Raw genomic sequence first — 16,114 nt, 5'->3', positions numbered from 1 at the left:
TTTCCATTTGGAATAATTTGAGATTAATGATGTTTTATCTGTAAAATATGTTAAGTCTAAAATTAGGGCTTCCCTGGTAGTGCAGTGGTTGACAGTCCACCTGCCGATGCAGGGGACACGGATTCGTGCCCCGGTCCGGGAAGATCCCACATGCCGCGGAGCGGCTAGGCCCGTGAGCCATGGCTGCTGAGCCTGCGCGTCCGGAGCCTGTGCTCCGCAACGGGAGAGGCCACAACAGTGAGAGAGGCCCGCGTACCGCAAAAAAAGTAAAATAAATTAAAAAATAATAATAATAATAATAAAATTAAAGACAGTATAATAATGCTTGTTCTAGAAATGTTGACAGAAGTACTGGTCAAGGTTCTTAGAATAATCCATTCCTTTTGATATGTTGCTTATACATGCCTGATAATCAGGACTGAGCAAAATTAGTTATAATATCTTTTTAAAAAATTAATTAGTTAATTAATTTTTGGCTGTGTTGGGTCTTCGTTGCTGCATGTGGGTTTCTCTAGTTGTGGCAAGCGGGAGCTGCTCTTCATTGCAGTGCGTGGGCTTCTCATTGCCGTGGCTTCTCTTGCTGGGGAGCACGGGCTCTAGGTGCATGGGCTTCAGTAGTTGTGGCTCAAGAGCTCAGTAGTTGTGGCTCTCGGACTCTAGAGCGCAGTCTCAGTCATTGTGACGCACGGACTTAGTTGCTCCACCGCATGTGGGATCTTCCCGGACCGGGGCTCGAGCCCGTGTTCCCTGCATTGGCATGTGGATTCTTAACCACTGCGCCACCAGGGAAGTCCCCATAATTATATCTTAAGTGAAGTATGTTTCTGGCACTGGTATCTTTAATGGAAAGAAGAGGGTGTTGGATTTTTTTTTTATACTGATGGTGAGCGGGTGTGGTATATTGGGAAATCCATAGACCGAATTACTTGTAATTGTCAGGCTTCCTTTTTGTGCCCAGGCATCTAAAACCTAACTTGCTTGCCTCTCCTTTTGCTTAGTTACCATCCCTTCCCACTGTTGGTTTTTGCTTTCCCCAAGCCTGCCTGGATTCTTTCCTTGAGCAAAGAGCACTGTCTCATTCTTTCCTTGCTGTTCCTGAAAACAAGCTTACAGCAGAAGATAATGAAAGTGAAAAGGTTGCTAGGGTTAGGTCCAAGGATTTAATTTCCAAATCGCTAGGTAAGATGACTGTGTACTCCTGTTGAGTTTCTTCTTTTGATTTTGTTATCCTTAAAGCAGAGTACTAACCCTCTTGACCTGAGTATGGGTAAGAATATACCTCTTTCTAGCCTTAAAGATGAAATCAGAATAAACCAGATGTCCCCTTGTCTTAAATGAGTTGCTTACATCTGGACAATCTGTCTGGATTTAGCACTTCTGGGATTGTTTACTCACTATGAGAATGGCCCCATTTGGGTACTTGTTCATGGTGGAAAGTTGAGGAAAAGACTATTTCCAATCACTATCTCTCTACCCTACCAGCTGCAACAAAAATGTACTCTGGAAGCAAAATACTACTGCCCATGGCATTAGTTCAGCTCACACTGTAAATTTTTTTTTTTTGCGGTATGCGGGCCTCTCACTGTTGTGGCCTCCCCCGTTGCGGAGCACAGGCTCTGGACGCGCAGGCTCCGGACGCGCAGGCTCAGCGGCCATGGCTCACGGGCCCAGCCGCTCCGCGGCATATGGGATCCTCCCAGACCGGGGCACGAACCCGTATCCCCTGCATCGGCAGGCGGACTCTCAACCACTTGCGCCACCAGGGAGGCCCCACACTGTAAATTTTAGAACCTTTGGCCACAGGCTTGTAACTCACAGATTGGTCATACGTTTTCATTCCTTCTTTTATTGAACCAACTGAGACTCTCCAGTGTGCCAGGCATTTTGCTAGACATTAGGATTTATCACTGGAGACAAACATAATCTCTGCCTCTCGCTCTGCTCACTGTGTCATTCAAGGGAAGAACTGATAAGCGTATCCTGGCAGTTTCTCGTCTACTCTGGTCAAAACCTTTTCTACTTTGAGGTTTAAGCCTATACTGCTTTCTTATCTTTTACCAGTCTTTTTTCCCCCACTCCCAAGTCTTACTGCCCTGGTGTCTTCCGTGTCCTTGTACTAAATAAGTAATCAATTGCCTAGCTTTCTAATTCCTTGTTGATCCCAACTCTGTCAGCATTCACCTCCATTCCACTTCACCAGCCCCCATAGCTGTATCCTCCACCCCTGAAACATTGGACTCTAAAGAGCAGTAACATTCTCACTTATTTATTCCCACAATGCCTGGTCTTTGGCCCTAAGCCCTTTTAGTGCTTTGATCTTTCTGTTTTTTCTTCAAGTTCTTAGCCCCGTTCTAATTTCGGTTTATTCCTAATCTAGCCTAATCAACATGATCTGCCACTTCAGTCACCTGCTATCCCATTGACGTTATGTTCAGGAAAGTTCTAATCTAATCAGTTTATTTGTTGATGCTCCTTTACTCCTGTATCTCAGTTACTGAACATCACTGGCAGAAATCACACAAACTTTTAAATGGCTACTGGGACAAATTCATAGTCCCGAACTCATGTGGACGCTTAGAACTCACCAAATGTCCCTAGACAGCTCCTTCCATTCTGTACAACTATTAGAGCCTTTACTATCAGTCCCACTATTCTTCTTTAGCAGACTGCCTCTCTTTCTATTTGAGGCTGTCACATATGATTCCCTTCAACTTCCTGTTCTAATCCTTGTCCCCAGTACCATATTGTCTACATTTTCACCTGTCTTTACTTCCCTCTCTCCAGGCTTAGTGGGAGATGTGTTCCTCCTTCTTTCCAAGGCTAAACACTCTCTTTTTTTTTTTTTTTTTTTGCGGTATGCGGGCCTCTCACTGTTGTGGCCTCTCCCGTTGTGGAGCACAGGCTCCGGACGTGCAGGCTCAGCGGCCATGGCTCACGGGCCCAGCCGCTCCGCAGCATGTGGGATCTCCCCGGACTGGGGCACGAACCCGTGTCCCCTGCATCGGCAGGCGGACTCTCAACCACTGCGCCACCAGGGAAGCCCTAAACACTCTCTTTATGTTTGGATCCCATCACTTTCTGCCTGTTCAGGGTCTCTGTCACTTCTGCCTCTTTCTTCCATCCTCTATCCTAACTTCTTTCTTTATATAAATATATTCATGTCTTTGCCATATTTAGAAAACAAATCCTTTCTTCACTCGAGGTCTATTGTAGCTTCCAGTCTCTGCCTTTCATAGCTGAATTTCTTGAGAAGTCATGTTTTATTATTTTTTTCACTCGCTATATTTTGACCTCACAACTCTCCTATTTTGATGAAATGCTTGTCCCCTGCATCTCCAGTGATCTCCTAATTGCTGGATCCCGTGGTCTTTACTTAGCTCATCCTTCATTTACCTCCCTGTTATATTGAAGCTATTGACCACAGCATGTTGAAATTCCGCTCCCTTGACTTCTATGATTCTTCTTTACTATTTCTTCATCTTCTCTTCTTGGCCTCTTCTCAGACTTTCTCAAAATTATTTATTTGAAAATTGTAAACCTCCTGAACAGTTAAAAACTAATGCATCTTTGGAATTTTTCGAACTTTCCAAAGAGTTACAAGAATAGTACAATGAGAACCAGTTGTTAAGTTGCCATATATTCTTTGTCTGCCCCTCCCTCAGTTTCTCCTCTCTCAGTATGTACGTGTGTGTATATTCAAAGTTTTAATTTTTTTGGTATACAATTTGAAAGTTATTTGTAGACATGGCACTTCGCCCTTAAATTCTTTAGTCTGTATCTCTTAAGAATAAGGGCATTACATACACAACTACAATGTAATTGTCACGTTTGGGAAATTTAACATTGATATACTATACTGTTTTCTAATACATCGTCCATGCTCAGACTTCCCCAGTTGTGTCAGTAATCTCCTTTATAGCTATTTTGGTTTGTTTTTAACATCCAGGATTTAATCAACGATTACACATTGCATTGAGTAGTCCTGTCTTTAGTTTCCTTTACTGTAGAGTACTGTGTCTTTAGTTTCTTTCACTTTAGTTTCCTTTACTTTATTGTCATTCGTGACCTTGACATTTTTTGAAGACTCTGGGCCAGTTTTGCAGAGTATCCCTAATTTGGATATGGTTCATTGTTTCCTCATGAAAACACTTAAATGTTACATTGAGGTTAAATGATTTTTTCTGCAGGAATATTTTACAGGTACATTGTGTCCTCGGTGCATGGGCTCAGGAAGCACATAATGTTGGTCTGTCTCATTATTTGGTGAGACTGGGTTTGATCACTTTGTTAAGGTGGCGTCCACCAAACTTCCCATTCTACTGATACCTTTTTCCCTCTGTAATTAAAAAGTATCTATGGAGTGAAAGTTGGAGATTGTGTGAATATTCTGTCCTAATAATCTTCTACACCCAATGGTTTTATTATCCATTGTCTCTTAGCCAAATCAAATCATACTCTGGTGATGATAAAATGGAGACTTTTCTATTTTTATCATTTTTTTTCTATATTGTTATTCTTCTGTAAAGAAGAGCTTTTCATACTTGCTTTTTTAAATTTAACGTTTTAAAATAGTATGGACATTTTTTCAGTGTGTTATCCATTTCTCTCATTATTCAAATTTTGGTCCGCAAATTTTCCCAGGTTTTGCTAGAGAGAGCTCTATTAAGATGGCTTCTGTGTCCTTTTAACATATCCCTGTTAGTTTTTGAGTAGTTCCTTACTTTGTGTATAATAGCCTGCTCCAGGTTTACCTTGCACTTTCCCTGACCCTGGCCTAGAACCATCTGATTCTCCATGGAACCCTGTTTTTTTTGGTAGAGAAACCAAGATCCTGGGTGTCAAGCTATACTTTTTGCTACTGAAGTCTCATTGTTTCTGGCTCTTTCAGTACACAGAGCTAGGAAGTTTTGTTTTTGTTTTAAATCATGGCTTCCTATTGATATTCCTAATTTCAGTCCAATTCCGTAGGGTTCTTCTTTCCTTGGCCTACATTTGCATCTCTGTTTTCCACAGTGAGAAAAGCCTGGTAACAACATCAGTACATTTACTCATTTGCTTAGTTGTACAATATATGCATAATAGTTTGAGAATTATAATACCAATACTATGAGTAGCTGCAAACCTACTAAGTATGGTTTAAGATTTTTTTGCAGTTTTTTTTATGCTTACATATATGTCACTAAGAATGTTCAGTGTAAAGTTATTTAAATATCTTTTTTTTCCTTTTGTGGTAAAATTATCAAAGTAATAGTTAAATTTATGTATTTCTGTTGTATTCAATTTCATTTCCCTCCCCCATCCAGATTTAATTTTATTTTTGAAATGTATAAAACATTAACATGGTTCAGAATTTAATGATCACAATAATGATATTTGATTTAGGTAAGAAAAGAAATGAATGATAAAACCCTTCAGGTTTTACTCAGAGGTCCCATTCCCTTTCCTGCCTTTCCACTGTCATTAGCTTTTTTTAAAATAGGTTTCTTGTTGGGATGTTTTATGTTACGTTATGTTATTTTTTTGGACATGCCACATGGCATGTGGGATCTTAGTTCCCCAACCAGGGATCGGACCTGGGCCCTTGGCAGTGAGAGCGCCGAGTCCTGACCACTGGACTGCCAGGGAATTCCCTGTATCATTAGCTTTTGGCTTAATTTAGGTGTGCTCATTATTGCAGATATAAGCATGTGCCTATTATATATATTCTTATTTCCACTGTTACACAAAAGGTAGCATACTGTGTTACTGCTGTGCCATATATGCTCTTTTGCACCTTGCTTTCAGAGATGTTCCTCATTCTTTTTACAGCTTTTTTACACAGGGTTTTCATGCAGTATCCTATGCATGGACATTTAGGTTGTTTCTAATGTTTCACTTTTACAAATAATATTGCAACTAATGGCCACGTATATATGCTTTTTCATGTTACTAGAGATGTACAAGAACTTAGAATTTAAGACTTAGCACGTCCAAAGCAATATATCATTTTCCCAAAACTTTTTTCTTTGTTTCCATTTCCTATTATTGAGTGACACCATTACTTACACAGAAACCATGGTATCATCCTTTCTTCTCATATCTCTTTAGTCAGCAAGTGCTAATGATGCACTTTTACCCTTTTTTTCCCCACCTTCATTTTCTTAGTTACAGGTTTTACTTCTGGCTTAGTTTACTAGCCTTCTAACTGGTGTCATTTCTTCCCTAAAACTTCACACTGCTACTAGAATTGTCTTTCTTAAAGCCAAAGGTTATTCATTTACCTTACCTCAGCATTTCTCCTCTGCCTCTAAAATAAGATTCAAATGCCTTTGCCTAGATGCCCAGGCCTTCCATTTCCTATATGTCCAGCCTAATACATGTCCTAACCACTTCTAACCATACTGAACTACTTTTAGATCCTCGAGACATGTCCCGTCCTGTCAAGCCTCTTTTGCACTGGGAATGCCTTTTTTTTTTACCCTCTACATTTCATCTTAATAACTTTTTATGATACAGCTTAGGTATCTCCACCTCCAGGAAGACTTCTTGCCAGGTCAGATGTAGTTCCCATGGCACCTTGTGCTTAGCTCCATTGACTCATCTCTCTTCCCTGGGACTTTGGGCTCCTGTGGGCTAGAGACTCCTTCTGTTGGTTCTGCTTTCTTGTTAAGAGCCTATAAAATAGTAGACATTCAACAGTTAGTGAATATATGAATAAATTTGATCTGTTTACATTAAAACAGATTATTTAGGTTTTCATTTACATGTTTACTACAAAAAATCCAAACAGTGCAGATGTATATAAGAAGTGAATGTCTTCCATTACCCCATCTCAGTCTCCAGTGGGAACTATGATTAATAGTTTAATGTTGGCAAGAAAAGCACAAAATAGAATTTCCAGTTACTATAGGATAAAAATGTCTACTACTTTGTTCTTATAGATCATCTCTTTTCCTTTAGGCAATGATAGTAAGAAATGCTAAAGATACAGCTCATACAAAAGCAGAACGGAATATTCTGGAGGAAGTAAAGCATCCCTTCATTGTGGATTTAATTTATGCCTTTCAGACTGGTGGAAAACTCTACCTCATCCTTGAGTATCTCAGCGGTCAGTACACAGCTTGGTGTAATTATTTGCATTAGCTCCAGAAACTTGGTCAAAACATTATTTTCCAATAGAAAAATGCTTTTTCTCAGTGTGACCAAATAGTTCTTAAAATTGACAAATACCTTGACATAAGGAATTCGGATGTGACGAAATGTTTCTTTTTGCAGACAAATGTGAAGGAAACTTTAAAGGTTAAGTCTTTTTCCCCATCTGTAATATTTTATCTTAATCCCATTGTAATCAATTAAAATAGCAAACAGCTAATTGATAGCTATCAAATTGACTACACTTGGCTAAGATAATATAATTCAAATAAACCACTGATTTATTTTTTTCTAAACTGACATGGAAAACTTAGAGTGTTGTTTAAGGTAATGAGTATTTTTGGTATTGCATCTTTAAACAGAAAAGTTTTTTGTTTAATGTCTTATTGACAGATTTTGCAGTTTACATTGGAAATCACCCACCTTTTCCAGGGCTTACCCCCTCCTAGGAATTTGTGGTACCCCACATAGCATTTCAAGATCACAGGTATCTATTTCCAGCAAACACACTTGAGTTTTCTGAAAAACAGATTTCACAAGAGCCTGTAACATGGAACAGAAAGTTGCAGAATTTAGTCACTTTTTTGTGACTGTTGTATTTTTCTTGTACCTTTATTTTAACATAGTTTCAGATTTCCGCAAAAAAGTTGTAAGAACAGGACAAAGAATTCCCAAGTACTCTTCACCTAGATTCCCCAAGTGTTATCATTTTACCACATTGTTTTGTTTCATCATTCTCTTTCTCTCCCTCTCTGTATATGTACGTGTGTATATAGATGTATATATACACACACATACGTGTATATATATTCATAATTTTTTTCCTGAACTCTTTAAGAGAGTGTCACAGACATGATTTCCCTTTACCCCTAAATACTTCAATGTATATTTTTCTGAAATTAAAGACAGTATCTTACATAACTGTACTAAAATTATCAAAATAGGAAATTAACAGTAGTACAATAATCTCTCTCAGTTTCCTTTAATCTGGAACAGTTCCTCAGTCTTTCTTTGTCTTTCATGACCTTGACATTTTTGAAAAGTACAGTTTAGTTACTTTGTAGAATGCATCAATTTGGGCTTATATGGTGTTTCCTCAGGATTAGGTTCAGGTTATGCATTTTTGGGAGGACCATCGAAGTGACATTGTATCCTTCTCTGTGTATCAGAGCAAGAGGTACATGATATTTGTATCTTTGTTCCATTACTGTTGATGTTAACTTTGATCATATGTATAAGGTGATGTCTGCCAGTTTTTTTTTTTTTCTGGTGAAATTTTCCTTTTGTAATTAGTAAGTATCTTGAGGAGATACTTTGAAATTATTTAAATATCTCATCTCTCATCAAGCTTTCACATACAGTTTTAGCATCCATTGATTCTTGCCTGAAACAATTAACTATGATGATTGCCAAGTGATTTTTCTTATTCCATCATGGCTTCTTCATTTATTATTTGGCATTCTGCTATAACGAAGAGCTTTCCATTTATCTATTCACTGATTTACAGCATTGTGGACTCATGGATTCTAAGATTTTTCAGTAGGATTATCATTGTTTATTTTGGTATTCAAATAGTGCCATACTATTTACAAGGACATTGCCAAATTCATGCAGTTTAAGAGTTCTAAAAATGTGGAACATGGGCATTCACTAATTTGCAAGGACGGTTTAATTACATACTAACATTTTTCTATATGCCGGTAAAATGTTAGAGAAGCTTTAATCAAGATTTTTTTTTTTTTTTTTTTTTTTTTTTTTTTTTTGCGGTATGCGGGCCTCTCACTGTTGTGGCCTCCCCCGTTGCGGAGCACAGGCTCCGGACGCGCAGGCTCCGGACGCGCAGGCTCAGCGGCCATGGCTCACGGGCCCAGCCGCTCCGCGGCATATGGGATCCTCCCAGACCGGGGCACGAACCCGTATCCCCTGCATCGGCAGGCGGACTCTCAACCACTTGCGCCACCAGGGAGGCCCAAGATTTTTTTTTTTTAACCGCAGGTCTGGAATCTAAATATTTTGAAGTTCATAGATGTAAAACCTAGACTTCCAAAACTTGTATATTTCACATAAGAATAAGAACACTGCTAAAAATGGAATCCTGAGGACTTAGTTTTAAACCTGTAATTTTTAGGATCTGTTTTTTATTTTTAAAGGGTTGATGTCTTTTAATTATGGCTAAAAGGAAAGCACAAACCCTCTCATTAGAATGGATTGTTGGGGAAAAAAAGATTGCTTTGTTTCTAATGTCTTTTTCTTTTCTTTACAGGAGGAGAATTATTTATGCAGTTAGAAAGAGAAGGAATATTTATGGAAGACACAGCCTGGTAAGTGAAATTTTTGTGGTTGTATGGATTCAGGTAATAATTCATATAATTAAAAGCAAAGTCCTGTTCCCACTGTGGGCAGCCAGATGATTCAATAAATTGTTCTGGAGCCAGTTGGTCACTCAGGACTCTAAGAGGGAGAAGCAGCTTTGGGACTTGGCCGCCATTGGAGGTCACACCATTCCTTTGCCCCCAGGCTTTGGGTGGAACGTTCTTCACACCAGTTCCTAACAGAACCCTTCTCACTGGGGCTTTCTTTCCTTGAATTGGTGAGCTGCCTGCCTTGGCTCTGGGTGAGTGTGGTTTTCCAGTGAAACTTTATGTGTGGAGCAATGGGAAGTATCAGAAATCATCTCCTCTTTTTTTGTAGACTTCCCAGTTCCCAAGGTGCAGTCTTAGGGAGGTGATAAGCCTGCACACATCATCTGTGGATTGATTCAATGGCCAGGATGGGATCTACCCTCATATTTCTTAAGATGGCATCTGCTTCAGATTAAAAATATACACACCCTTTTGTGAGATGACAGTATTGGGTAACAATAAATCAGTGTATCCTACACATTAATTGAATAGAAAACACTTACATGTTTTTTCTACCTTAATTACCAAACTGCATTCCATTGTTTAATTTCAGGCCTTTTCTAACACAGAAGCTGCATTTAAGAGCCTTAGGGATGAAGTGCCCTTTTTGGAGGAGGCTCTCTGAGCCATGTTGGAGGCTGTGTTTGTGGTCCTGCTGGCTGTGAAACTGCCTCAGTCCTCTAGGACACACCCTCTCCATCCTGGAGTAATCTGCAGGATTGCAACATTGTTATGCAGCCAGTATTGCAGTGCCTTGTGCTTTTCGAATCCAGACAGGGTTGACTCAGCCCTTTATTCTTTTGAGGTAGATAAATTTGAGTGTCACACAGTTTATAGTTGTGGGCTGGCTGGCAAGAGGGAGGGCAGATACTGTGGGCATGAGCTGTATATAAATATGCAGCTGTATTAAGTAAGGGATGTGTGGGCTTCTAAGGGTCAGGTTATAAGGTATTTTTGAAACTAAGACTTGATCTCTGAGAATAACAAAGTTCCTATTTCCTATGGGATTTAAAAATTGGGGGTGGGTGGGAGAAATTTGCTTTGATCTGAATGACTATTGGCCTAGTTCCTACATAGAACAAAACATGACCAGTGGGAGTTTGGCATATTCTGGACTTCTTTGCAATTTTAGCAATATGTTTTAATGATGAAATAAAACATTTTATAGTTTCACTAAATGAGTGAAACGTAAATGTCTCCATGCCTTTTGGCAGCATCCTATGCCATCTCTTTTCCCCATACCCACCCCCACTCCCACTAATTTGGTCTTTGGTGCATGTCTATTTCTTTCAAGGAATTTTGCTCCATACATAAACTGCTTTGAGTAGATTACTCTTTTTAATTTTATTAAATCACTTTTGTTTCCAGCTTTTACTTGGCAGAAATCTCCATGGCTTTGGGGCATTTACATCAAAAGGGGATCATCTACAGAGACCTGAAGCCGGAGAATATCATGCTTAATCACCAAGGTGGAGATATACTGTAAACAATTCTATAGTAAATAATCATCTTAAAATCTTCCCATACAGGTCATGGTCATTTTCAAAGCCCCATATTTATGCGTCAGTTATTACACATTCCTCCCTCAGAACTTATAGCATCATAATACTTGTACTTACGGTTGATGAGATTAAAGAGAATTGAGGATAACTGGCCACAACTACCTTTTCTAGTTTAATCCTTACTCTTTATAGCTTGTCGTTCTTTTGTAATCCTTACGTAAAGTGTGGTGAGCCAGAATCCAGTCCAAATACTAATTTTGGTTGGTTCCTTAAATTGGAAAGTGAATTTTAACTTTATAAATTGAGTTTTCTTTACTGATGAAATACATAAGTATTAGAAGCAATATTTTTTATGATAAATTTTATTAATGCGATAAAAAAGGAAAGGATTAGAATTGAACCAAAATATTTGATATAACTTTGGGGGTAAAATGTTTAGTAGGCATCAGTTTATTCTTGCTGTCTGCAACAACAACAGACATAAAAATCAGACAGACTAATATTCTGTGCAGCTATAGCTACAGCAAAGTGAGCCTTGATCATTGCTGCATGCTGCTACAGACAGTTCAACTTAGGTGAGAGTAATCTGGGCTGGCTAGACTTGGCAGTTCACTCACATCCCAAAGGAGCAACCAACCAACTCGGGTATCTGGGGGCTGGTGGCAGCTGCTGATCCTTGGATGTCTATTGAATGATGCAAGAGGTAGTTAATGGTTTTAAATTCTTGTACAGAAAATGGTTTATGGACAACTGATGCCAGAATAAATGTTTCAGATAGTGGGGGTTTTCTTGCTTTCCTTTCTTTCCCCCCCTTTTTTTTTTTGGAGAAATGTACTTAACCACATACATCACGGGTATCTGTGTATCTCTCTCTCTCCCAGTTCTGCCCCCACTGCCACAGATTTAGATTCTGATTGTGAATTCTAAGGCAAGGGATAGAATAGGGAAGTGACTAGTTAATTTCTTTGATGCATAACCTGAGTGTATCCGGCGGCTCTGTGAAAATAAAGGTCATATTTCTTCTTCTGCGTCAGAGTAAAATACACACCTACATTTGAGTTAATAGTCCATTGCCTTTTCTTTTCTCGAAATAAACTTGGAACAGTAGGGTCCCTGGGGTTGCTAAACCCCTGGATAGCTAATGACAGTTCATTAAAGCTAAACTTGAACTGAGATGTTCTTTGTGTAAGGTGGTGAGTTTTTCACTTTCTGGATCAAAGGTGATGGTTCCATGCCATACAGCAATTTCATTTTTTTTTCCAAACTGCATTGGCAGAATAAGCTAACTTGTTACAGTGACTAAGACTGTTTTAAGAACTGTCAGGTCACAGTTCATGGTGATAAAAGCTATATGTTTGAAGTACAGTGTCACACCTTTGTTTAACATGCAGAAGATCTTTTTTATGGTCTGTGTACGTAATCCAGACTTCATCAAGTTTTCCCAGGACTTACTTGCTCAGGATGGTAAAGGATTCTTGGTATAGGTAAAGCTAGAGCCTTAGACAAGCTGTTTTTCACCTTTTTCTCATCTTTCTTTTACCTTTACTAGATAGATTATATCTTTGGCAAAGATAATTTTTTTTAGTTTGGCTGCTTTGGGTGTTCGTTGCTACGCACGGGCTTTCTCTAGTTGCGGCAAGCGGGGGCTACTCTTCGTTGCGGTGCGTGGGCTTCTCATTGCAGTGGCTTCTGTTGTTGTGGAGCATGGGCTCTAGGCTCATGGGCTTCAGTAGTTGTGGCATGCGGGCTCAGTAGTTGTGGCTCGTGGGCTCTAGAGCACAGGCTCAGTAGTTGTGCACGGGCTTAGTTGCTCCGCAGCATGTGGGATCTTCCCGGACCAGGGCTTGAACCCATGTCTCCTGCATTGGCAGGCGGATTCTTAACCACTGGCCACCAGGGAAGTCCCGGCAAAGATAATTTTGCCCTACCCTTAAAGGGTTATTTAGCATCCCATTTATGGATGGAACCTTGCTAGTTCTTGATGTCTCAAAAAATAAATTTAAGGCAGAAAAAGTAAAATGGAAGGATAGGTTATTGTCTTGTATGATACATTCAAATATTGCACATAGAATTCTCAGAATAACCATCTATAATCTTTCATTGTAGGTCATGTGAAACTAACAGATTTTGGACTATGCAAAGAATCTATTCATGATGGAACAGTCACACACACATTTTGTGGAACAATAGAATACATGTGAGCTGCATGTTCAAAGAAATATTACTGGTTTGGGGATGATAGCTAACTTTTACCTGGTTTAAATAATAGTGTGCTAAATTTTCTGTAGCAACACTTGGTTCTGTATATTGTTTTAAAAATTTTAATTCAGATGATAGGCAAATAGTGAATGTTTTAGGCATATTATTTTCCTCCTTGTAGGGCCCCTGAAATCTTGATGAGAAGTGGCCACAATCGTGCTGTGGATTGGTGGAGTCTGGGAGCATTAATGTATGACATGCTGACTGGAGCAGTAGGTGCACAGTTAAAAGCTGCATGTATTATGGTCTGTGCTGAGTAGTTATTAAGTCATTACAGCAAGAGATCTTTCCTGTGCTTTTTGAAAATGTTACCAATGAAGTTATTTTTTAAAAATCTAACACTACTGATGCTTTATTAGTAGTATTATGGGCCTCTGTACTTTTATAAATATTTTCACTTAGGTGATCTATGTCATGGCCTGTGGTCCTGTGAAACAGAGATAAAACAGATACTGCCCTTATTTTATAAATGGAGAAAGTGAAGCATAAAATCAAATGGCTCACCCATTATCACACCAGGTTAATGGTGGCAACCCAGTTCCTTCCAGGACGTTGCTATTTTCTCTATGCCGTTGCTCAAAAACTACAGGTCTTTAGCAGTCATCCCATATCACAACATACATTTCTGATCTCTATGTGTAACTGACTAATTCAGGAAATGGATAATTCTGTTATTTAAAATTTGGTTTTTTCTATGCTAATTTTTCTCACTCTCTTCTACTCTTAGCCCCCGTTCACTGGGGAGAATAGAAAGAAAACAATTGACAAAATCCTCAAATGTAAACTCAATTTGCCTCCCTACCTCACACAAGAAGCCAGAGATCTGCTTAAAAAGGTAGGGTTCTAAAATAGGCACTCAAACCATAAGCTTCAAGTACTAGGATTTAAATAGATAGAACTAAATATACATTTTGACTACAGAATCATACACAGGTGTTGACAAAAAAGCCTACAGTTTTTGCAGGCAAAGGACAAATTTGTTTGTTTAAAGATTTTCTTTTTATTCCCAAACAATATTTAGAAGTAATTAATAAATCATACATTTGCAAGGCAAAATAGACGTGCAAATTCTATAAAGAAAAATAATCAATTTGACTAGGTAAGGTTCATCAGTGTGTTTCTTTTCCTCCCTAAAGCTGCTGAAAAGAAATGCTGCTTCTCGTCTTGGAGCTGGTCCTGGGGACGCTGGAGAAGTTCAAGTAGGGATTGGCATGTCTGGTAGTTTGTGGGGAAGATAATGCTATTTTATGTGTTTGTGAAGGTCATATGTAGTTGCTTATAAGTATAGTTTATTTTGTGATTGGTAACTTCAAATAGGCTGATGAGTCAGTGCAGTGAAGTCTGTTCCTCGTAACCTTTCTTCCTGCTCTTTTGTTGTGTTCTTCCCCAGGCTCATCCATTCTTCAGGCATATTAACTGGGAAGAACTGCTGGCTCGGAAGGTAGAGCCCCCCTTTAAACCCCTGTTGGTATGTATTCATGAAAGCATACAATCTGAGGGACCTGGCACTTTTTTACAATAAGAAAACATCAGACCATTCAGAAACATTTATATTTATTAATAGTTCAAAAACTTTGGTCGATCCTCTCTTCAGAATCTTTATTCTGTGCAGTTGTTTTTTTTTTTTTTTTTTTTTTTTTTAATTAATTTATTTGGTTGCACCGGGTCTTAGTTGCAGGAGGCGGGCTCCTTAATTGTGGTAGGCGTCTCCTTAGTTGTGGCATGTAAACTCTTAGTTGCAGCATGCATGCGGAATCTAGTTCCTTGACCAGGGATCAAACCCAGGTCCCCTGCATTGGGAGTGCAGAGTCCTACCCACTGCGCCACCAGGGAAGTCCCTCTGTGCAGTCTTTTCAGGAACTACTGCCAGCAGCAATTGATGGCTATATTAACTAGTTTAAAGTTGGTTGCCTAAGATGATTAAATATCTGAAGTACTTAGGACTTTTGTGTTTTTTGCTTTGTTTTGTTTTGTTTAAACCCTATTTTGAATTTGCTTTCCTATAACAAAGTATCACAAACTAGGTGGCTTAAACAGAAATTTATTATGTCACAGTTCTAGAGGTTAGAAGTTCGGGATCAAGGTGCTGGCAGGGTTGGTTACTTCTGAAGGCTGTGAGAGACTGTTTCATGCCTCTCCCCTAGCTGTTGGTGGTTTGCTGGCAATCTTTGGCATTCCTTGGCTTGTAGGCACATCATCCTATCTCTGTCTTCGTGTTCATGTGGCATTCTCCTTGTGTGTAGATCTGTGTCCATATTTTCCCTTTTTTGTAAGGACACCAGTCATATTGGGTTAGGATCCCTCCCTACTCCAGTATGACCTTATCTTAACTAATTACATCTGTAATGGCCTTCATTCCAAATAAGGTCACATTCTGAGGTACTGGGGGTTAGAACTTCATTATATGACTGTTGGAGGGACATAATTCAAACCATAGCAATAGGCTTATGAGTAAATGAGTTAGCGTATTAGTTCTTGTCTTTTTCCCATCTCAAAATTTGAGAAAAGATAGTTTCTTTTTCTATTTCTTGAGATGATGGTGGAGGAGAAGGAATAGGATAATGATGATGATGATTTGGTCCTGGAGCACAAGGTGACTGGCTTTAGAATTTCAACACACATAACTGTAAGGATAATTAACACTCATATACCAACTATCCAGCTTCAAAAATTATTAAGTCATCTTGTTTAAACATAAACGTAACCACGGTGCTATCATCACAACTAAAAAGCTGGCAGTTTCACCAATTGTTTCTTCTTTTTCCTGTTGGTTTGTTTCAATAAGGATTCAATCAAGACCTATATAGTTTGGTTACTATG

At 39.0% G+C, this 16,114-nt stretch overlaps 1 protein-coding gene across 3 annotated transcripts in view; it reads left to right on the top strand.

The window, feature by feature from the left end:
• Window positions 1-16,114, top strand: part of RPS6KB1 (ribosomal protein S6 kinase B1) — a 35,138-nt gene that overhangs the window by 10,969 nt on the left and 8,055 nt on the right. For all 3 annotated transcript variants that reach the window (XM_060080950.1, XM_060080949.1, XM_060080948.1), the window contains exons 5-12: window positions 6,940-7,087; window positions 9,395-9,452; window positions 10,902-11,002; window positions 13,142-13,232; window positions 13,416-13,506; window positions 14,022-14,129; window positions 14,431-14,493; window positions 14,685-14,762. In XM_060080950.1, the coding sequence (XP_059936933.1) occupies window positions 6,940-7,087; window positions 9,395-9,452; window positions 10,902-11,002; window positions 13,142-13,232; window positions 13,416-13,506; window positions 14,022-14,129; window positions 14,431-14,493; window positions 14,685-14,762 (738 nt within the window). The remainder of the gene's footprint in view (window positions 1-6,939; window positions 7,088-9,394; window positions 9,453-10,901; window positions 11,003-13,141; window positions 13,233-13,415; window positions 13,507-14,021; window positions 14,130-14,430; window positions 14,494-14,684; window positions 14,763-16,114) is intronic.

This window comes from Mesoplodon densirostris, chromosome 18, assembly GCF_025265405.1.
Source record: "Mesoplodon densirostris isolate mMesDen1 chromosome 18, mMesDen1 primary haplotype, whole genome shotgun sequence".
Classification (NCBI taxonomy): domain Eukaryota; kingdom Metazoa; phylum Chordata; class Mammalia; order Artiodactyla; family Ziphiidae; genus Mesoplodon; species Mesoplodon densirostris.
This window is presented reverse-complemented; position numbering and strand designations above follow the sequence as displayed.